Source organism: Mycetomoellerius zeteki, unplaced genomic scaffold (genome assembly GCF_001594055.1).
Source record: "Mycetomoellerius zeteki isolate Tzet28-1 unplaced genomic scaffold, Tzet1.0 scaffold113, whole genome shotgun sequence".
Lineage (NCBI taxonomy): Eukaryota > Metazoa > Arthropoda > Insecta > Hymenoptera > Formicidae > Mycetomoellerius > Mycetomoellerius zeteki.
Genome location: NW_017256051.1, coordinates 2221834 through 2229670, shown reverse-complemented (window position 1 = coordinate 2229670; position 7837 = coordinate 2221834). Strand labels below are relative to the sequence as shown.

At 33.8% G+C, this 7837-nt stretch overlaps 1 protein-coding gene across 1 annotated transcript in view; it reads left to right on the top strand.

Annotated features, from left to right (window-relative positions):
• Positions 1–570: 570 nt before the first annotated feature.
• dsh (Segment polarity protein dishevelled) overlaps positions 571–7837 on the top strand; it is a 15569-nt gene continuing 8302 nt past the window's right edge. Inside the window, exons 1-8 of the mRNA XM_018456398.1 lie at positions 571–1026; positions 1701–1770; positions 1996–2248; positions 4443–4625; positions 4761–4971; positions 5374–5502; positions 5859–6073; positions 6416–6907. Coding sequence (XP_018311900.1) covers positions 1010–1026; positions 1701–1770; positions 1996–2248; positions 4443–4625; positions 4761–4971; positions 5374–5502; positions 5859–6073; positions 6416–6907 — 1570 coding nt within the window. The 5' untranslated portion in view covers positions 571–1009. The remainder of the gene's footprint in view (positions 1027–1700; positions 1771–1995; positions 2249–4442; positions 4626–4760; positions 4972–5373; positions 5503–5858; positions 6074–6415; positions 6908–7837) is intronic.

Genomic DNA, 7837 nt, shown 5'->3' with positions numbered 1-7837 from the left:
GTTTTAAGCCTTAAGCCATAAGAAATGGATGAATCACAGTCGATTATTCTCCTCGGATTCGACTGTAATTGGTCAATTTCTTACGGCTTAAGGCTAAAACCCCTATTGTAAATCCGGACTTAAGCCCAAGATACAATAGCTGCGTTCAGCAGACTCAACAGTTTTGCAACCGTTTTATGATTGTCTGCTGAGATAGGACCATTCTTCTAGATCTAAAAGTATGATCCAATTAGCGCGAAGGAAACTTCCAACAGTTGCAAAACAAACGTTCTGCTGAACGCAGCCACTGTCTTAAGATGCTAATACGGCTTTCTGATTGGTTCATGCACTAGCTTAAGACCATCTCGAATCTTAAATACCGTCTATGGATTCCGCCCTATTAGAGATAGATTGGCCGTCTTCCACACACGGTCTCTCTCTCTCTCTCTCTCTCTCTCTCTCTCTTTCTCTCTCTCTCTCTCTCATTATTGTCGACCATATTGGAAGAATACTACTTAGATACGGATCGCGCAGTCCATTCTCTATGTCTTTGCTATAAAGTATATGGTTGTAATGTATGTACGGAGTGAACGTTGACGGCAATGTTGACGTTTAATTTGTCACGGCAATTCCTACGGATATATGTTTTGCGTAGGTTCGACGAATAATGCCAGTGACCTTCTCGTGAACGGTGTGACGCCGCGTGACTACGTCCTCATCGACGAGATCCGCGAGCATCCCACCAAGTTGTGAATATGCAATCTTTTTGTGCACTAGGGCTTTGGCTCGATGCATAACGCGCCATATTGGTTTGAGAAAATATCGTCCAAGTCAGTAGAACCATAGCTGCGTATCATTTTTACGTCGCGAATAAATTTTGTTTATCAAGCTTATTCCGACGATGGATGAGACAAAGATTATTTATCACATGGACGACGAGGAGACGCCGTATCTGGTGAAGTAAAGAGTGACCCTGGCTGATTTTAAGAACGTTTTAAATCGACCGAATTACAAGTATTTCTTCAAGTCAATGGACGATGACTTTGGGTAAATGTCAACAACACGCATTGACATTACATTATCGAATATTTCCTTTTGTTTTTACTTCCTTATTATTTCTTCATATATCATACTATATTGTTATACATTACGTTAGATACAATATTATATACTTTATAATACTTTATTATATACAACTTATTAATATTACTCCAATAATTCACTTATTCTTTTCTAATTTGTGCTTTTACATAAGCGCGCGTGCGCGCGCGTGTATGTGTGTGTGTGTGTGTATGTATATAAATATAAATATAATTATTCGTTTCTTTCATTCATCAATTTGGCAATGCTGTAAACAAAATTTTTATTTAACTGTAAGCAAACGTTACAATTTCTCTTTTTTTTTTGAAAGCGTACTATTGTTTCTATTATTTTATATAGTTCTTATTTGATAGTTCTCAAATTGCTTTAAAATTTAATGAACAAACTTCGTCTCATAGTAAAGATACATGTAACAGATTTTTCCAATGATAACAAGTATCAAAACCATAATATGTATTTGTAGCTAATACGGAAGAAATGTAAATTGGAATACGTGAAAATGAAAATTATTAAAAACTGTTATATGTAATATATATTTGTTAAGTCTGTAATTGTGATTGAAGTGTTATCGTTAGTTTTAACATTTATACTAATCCTAAACATATTTTCCTTCTTACTAGGGTGGTAAAAGAAGAAATAGTAGATGATGATGCTCATCTACCATGTTTCAATGGTCGAGTTGTTTCATGGGTAAGATTTAAAAATATTTTTCTTAATATATATTATTTTAATTGTTATTGCTAATTATGACGAAATATAAAGTGTCATGTTATATCAGTATTTCCTTTTTACAAGTCAGAGGTAGTTGTACAATATAATGTTTCTTAGTATATATCAGAACTTAGTAATCTTTATTTCTTTCCGAAAACAAGATTTCATATCTATGTTACTTAATGAAATGATACTTTGTGACAGTTGGTCTCCGCCGAAGGTAGCAACGTTTCAGATGGTGCATCTCAATGTACAGACTCTATGGCGCATAGCGAAGCAAAACATGACCGTGTAGATCATGCAATACCTGGACATGGTAATAGAGGAAACGCTCCACTTTCACATGACGACACATTGACAGAAACAGAAAGCATTATAAGTAGCCGACAAGGACATCACTTACATAAAAGTTTGAGACATCATTCAGAAAAGTATGAAAAATACAATAAATATAATGGTAAGTAGTTATTCAATATTAATTGCATGTTAATGAACGTTAATTGAATGTTAAATGTAGGGTTGAGAACATTACTTTATAAAAAAACTTGTTGCTATTACCGTTACTTTTCGTAAAAGGTAATGCATTGTCATTACCGTTACTTAGAAAGTAACGATTTGTTACTTTTTTGTAATGTTAAAATAAAATATTAAAGATTTAAAAATTACTTAATCAATAATCAATATTAATTGTTGGAAATAAATATTGAAACTTAAAATTCTAAACTAGTCTTTATACAAGCTCTTCTTTATATTAAACTTATAACTTTACCCGTATTAACCTGGATCCCCCACCAGTGCAAATAAAGTTCAGACTTGGTAAAAAATTTAGTAAATACTATTTTATTGCTAATTTGTTGCCGCAAGCCGAATTTTGTTGCTAAAACATTTAATAGGAAAAAGAAATAAAATGGATGGGTCCATGTTTTAATTGCAAGCTGGATCCCCTTAATAGAAAAAATGTATAGAGGTGCGATAATAAAAAAATAAGATATCAGATCTTGTTACTTTTTGCTCCAACATAGCACGAAAAAATATTGAAAATATGATATTATTAAACAAATACCAATACATACTTGTCATTACTGCGCTTCTGCGCGTCGACGTGCCGTTATTGAAAGTCACATCTACAGAATTTGTTGCTCGCATGTATTTGTTACCAAAATGTTCCTCACATTATCGAAATATGTCAATTTCCGGAATATACACGTATACTTTGATAGTATATGTTATGAGGAACATTTTGCTATCAAATACATGCAAGCAACAAATTCTTTAAGTAATTTTTAAGAGAATAAATAAAATCGCGGACGCCGATCCAGATAAACTAATTATTTTTCATGCTTTAGAGGTGAGCAACAAATTCGAATATTGACATATTTCGATAATATGTGTTACGAGGAACAATTTGGTACCGAAAACATGTATTCTTTAAACAAAATTTAAGGGATCTTACTGCACGGCACGAGAACGGCCGGAATAAATTAATTATTTTTTCACATGTTATAGTTAGCAACAAATTCGAATATCGACATATTTCGATAGTATATGATGTCTAAAACATTTTGGTACCAAATTCATGCCTATCGAAATATCGGCCGTAAAGTTATATGTACAGAATTTGTTGCTCGCATGAATTTGGTACTAAAATGACGCTGCAACGCATGATGGTACAGTTCTTATTATTTATAGATATTTATTTAACAATAATTTTTTCAATATGTTCTTGCACTATCTTGGAACAACAAAAAAGCAACAAAAACTGATGTACTTAATTTTTTGATATTGCACCTCTATATATATTTTTTTTTATTATGGGGGTCTAGTTTGCCAGCTTGGACAAAATTCGCTGCAGAACAATAAATTAACAACAAAATAGCATTAAATTTTTTACCGTGTCCCAACTTGATTTACGATGAGGAGTTAGGGAGGTCCAGATTAATAGGGGTAAACTTATACTTATCTAATAAATCTTCAATAATTTATATTAATATTTTTATCTTTTAATATGTGCTTATCTTTAGCAAATTAGAATAGTAATTTACACAAACGCAGATTTTATTAAAAATTTTTATTAAACATTTTGTTTTTAAATATTAATATTTATGTCGTCATTAAGACTACATTCCAATATTCACTGCCAATACTGAAAATTTATATTTCACGTTACATGCATATAAAACATTATACATTACAAGAGATATACAGAATGTCTCATCACTGACGAGAAATATTTTAAAGACAGATTTTTTGTAACATTTTAATACGAAAAGTATAATGCGAAAATGTCGATGCTATGATAGTTTTCAAATGGGAAGTGTTTAAAAATTACGAAAGACGGAGCCAGAATTTCGCGCGCTCAGGGACAGCAGAATGATCAGCGTGGAAGATGTTGACTTTTGTTATTGTCGAAAACACAAAATTCGAGGTAGTACCTTCACACTGACCCATCTTGCCATACTCGAACGCGCGAAATTTTAGCTCCGTCATCCATAATTTTTAAACTTCCCATTTGAAAATTATCATAATTTCGATATTTTGGTACTAAACTTTTCGTCTTAAAATATCACAAAGGATCTGTCTTTGAAATATTTATCGTCAATGATGGGACACCCTATACAGTAATCTTTTAATTGTTGCAATACATTATATAGGACTCCGGATAAATGGTCATTCGAAACATCGCTCTGGTCATGGATATGAAACTGCTTCCATCTTAAGTTCAGATCTAGAAACGACAACGTTTTTAGAATCCGACGACGATGCTAGCAGTCGTATAACATCAACAACAGGTCGACATACCAATATGAGTAGTACGGTCGACAGGGGTACACTTGGTAAGAGAAATGTTATTTGAGAGGATATTTTTTCCAAAGGAAAAAAAGAACGGAATTTTATGGTAGAATGATACCACAAACGAATCTCTTATCTTATCAGAGCATGTATCATATGTCTAAATTTTTCTGTTATAGATCGACGTCGACCGCAAAGGAAACGGCGACACAGATTACCACCTATGTCTCGAACGTCGTCATTTAGTAGTATTACCGACAGTACAATGTCTTTAAACATTATAACTGTTTCACTAAATATGGATACTGTTAATTTTCTTGGTATTAGTATTGTTGGTCAAAGCAACAAAGGTGGGGACGGTGGAATATATGTCGGTTCAATAATGAAAGGGTTGGTATATACATATATATGTATGCGCGTGTGTTGTATGTTTATATTCTCTTTCAATTGTATTAACAAGTATACGTATCTTTACCAGTTTTTGCACAGAGATTTTGATTCTTTCATCCCATTAACAATTTCGGTAGAATGTACGTCTTTAAACTATTGCATAAATTTAAATATGATACGTAATCGAGTTTCCTTAATAGTAATTTAAGATATCAACAATCTCTGTATTAAATTACATGAGAGCAGCAGATTCTGTAGGTTTTTATTTATGTTACATTTTGTAAGGACATTTAAAGTTTTTTGCAATCAATATCAAACAATTAAATTATATAATGGATCATATACAATATGTTATAATAATGTTATACCGTTTATTATACAACTTGATATATACCGAAATAGGGGAGCGGTTGCTTTAGATGGTCGAATAGAACCTGGTGACATGATTCTTCAAGTCAATGATATTAATTTTGAAAATATGTCCAATGACGAAGCAGTAAGAGTATTGCGTGAGGTAGTGCAAAAACCAGGGTAAGATCTCTTTATGAAATATAATAGCATTGTTCACACATTGGCAGAACTGACGCACTCAGTGCTCTTTAAAGCCGTTGTACGCAAATCGATGTAAAGATGTATGTTTAATAAAAATATAAAAGCGAATTAAACCGCGAAATCCTCAATATATTTCATTGTCCTATTTGATAAAATATACATTAGGTATTTTATCAATTGAGATTGAGAATCTTATTGTTACATTCAAATTAGATTAGTTACTGAACGGCTTTAATGTGCACTGAGGGCACACCAATTCTACTAATGTAAAACGCTATAAGACTTATTATATAATAAAGTAAAATTATATTGCTATATCTTATTTCCTTTTTTAGACCAATAAAACTCGTTGTTGCGAAATGTTGGGATCCAAATCCAAAAGGTTACTTTACGATACCACGTACAGAGCCGGTACGTCCTATAGATCCTGGTGCGTGGGTAGCGCACACGGCCGCTATAAGAGGCGAAGGTTTTCCGCCTCGTCCACCAAGTGCCACAACATTAACTTCAACTTCGAGCAGTCTTGCGAGTACATTGCCAGATACTGAACGTAAGTTACAGTGCAATATTGTGAGAAATTCAATAAATATATCGAATTAATTAAAAGTAAATTTTCGTCGAAAGAGAGAGGGGGGAGGAAAGAAAAGATGTCTTTACGATAAATCCTCGAATCAAAAGATTTAACGAATCTCTCTCAGAGTAAAATCCAATTTCGAATTAAATGAGAAAATTCTTCAGTATTTATGTATTGTGTTTGTAAGAATATGATTTCTGTACTTTATCTTTGATAACTTTCAATTCTGAAAATATGAAATCGCTCGAGAAGTCGAATAAACAATTATATGGGCTGACTATGTCAGTTAGATCTTATCTTGCGTTCTTACCTTTCCAGGACCCTTGGAAGAGCTTCACTTGACTATTCATACCGATATGCCGACAATAGTACGAGCGATGGCTAGATCTGACTCTGGCTTAGAGATACGCGATCGAATGTGGCTAAAAATTACTATTCCAAATGCATTTATTGGCGCGGATGTCGTGGACTGGCTGAATACGCACGTGGAAGGATTTCTTGATCGACGCGATGCCAGGAAATATGCGTCGCTCATGTTAAAAGCTGGTTACATTCGACATACAGTGAACAAAATTACATTTTCCGAACAATGTTATTACATATTTGGTGATCTGTGTTCAGCCATGAGTAATATGAAACTAGATAATGATACAGTTAGTCCATTGCCACCACCAAGCGCTTGGGACATGCCTTATTCGGGAACATACGCACCACATTCGGCAACAGGTTACAGTCCCATGCCATTTAATTTTACAAATGAGCCCACCGTGTACGGTTACCATCGAGAAGAAAGCGTGCACAGTGGTTCGGGTAAAGTTGATTATTCTTCATAAATGAAATGATTTTTCCCGTGCGCGCGTGCATGTGTACATTACTTGCTCATTAATTTCAATACAGCACGCAGAGCATCGATTTTTTGGAAAATAATGAACAAAAAGACTCAAATTTGTGATGAATATAGGTTTATTTAGACAAATAAACATGTTTTACTCGTATATATTGTTTGAACACACGAATCTTGGAGTCTTGATTTCCTTAAATTTTTCTCATGAAAGTATCTACCCTTAGCAGCAATCTCGCAGCAGCAAGCGCAGAGCATTCTATCGGTCAATTTATCTAAAGTTTCAGCTCTGATTATAGCTCAGTTCTCTTTTAGCGACTCTCAAAGGTAATTTTGGCTCATTTGCATATCTTGAATACACCTGTTCAGATGATCCCAAAGGAGTTCAATGAGATTGCAATCAGGATTCTGTTTGGGGTGACCAAATCGTGTTCTTTAGCACCTGTTGTCGTTGTTTTAACTGAACATACTTTTTACAAAGACTGGAAACATTTCGGATCGTTATCCTGCTGTAGTATGAATTGATCACGATCAATTGGACGGATGTCAGAAGATTTGACATGGCGCATCAAGATGTTGTGGTAGACCTTGGAGTCCCTGATTCGATTTTTACTAAATCACCAACTGCATCATCTCCAAAACATCTTCCGGACCATAATGGAACTACCTCTTCCATGCTTAACTGCAGGCTATCCCTGGTAAAAAAATTTCACTCGAATTATACCACGTTTTGTGGAACATTTTTCAACAAAATTTCAACATTTCAGAAAATTTTCAGTTTAATTTTAGCGATTTTTAGCTTCAATTCATTTTCAACAAAATTTCAGATAAATTTTAGTTCAATTTCAGCGAAATTTTTCAGTATGTTTTGCCTGTAAAATTCACTTTCGGTGAAATTT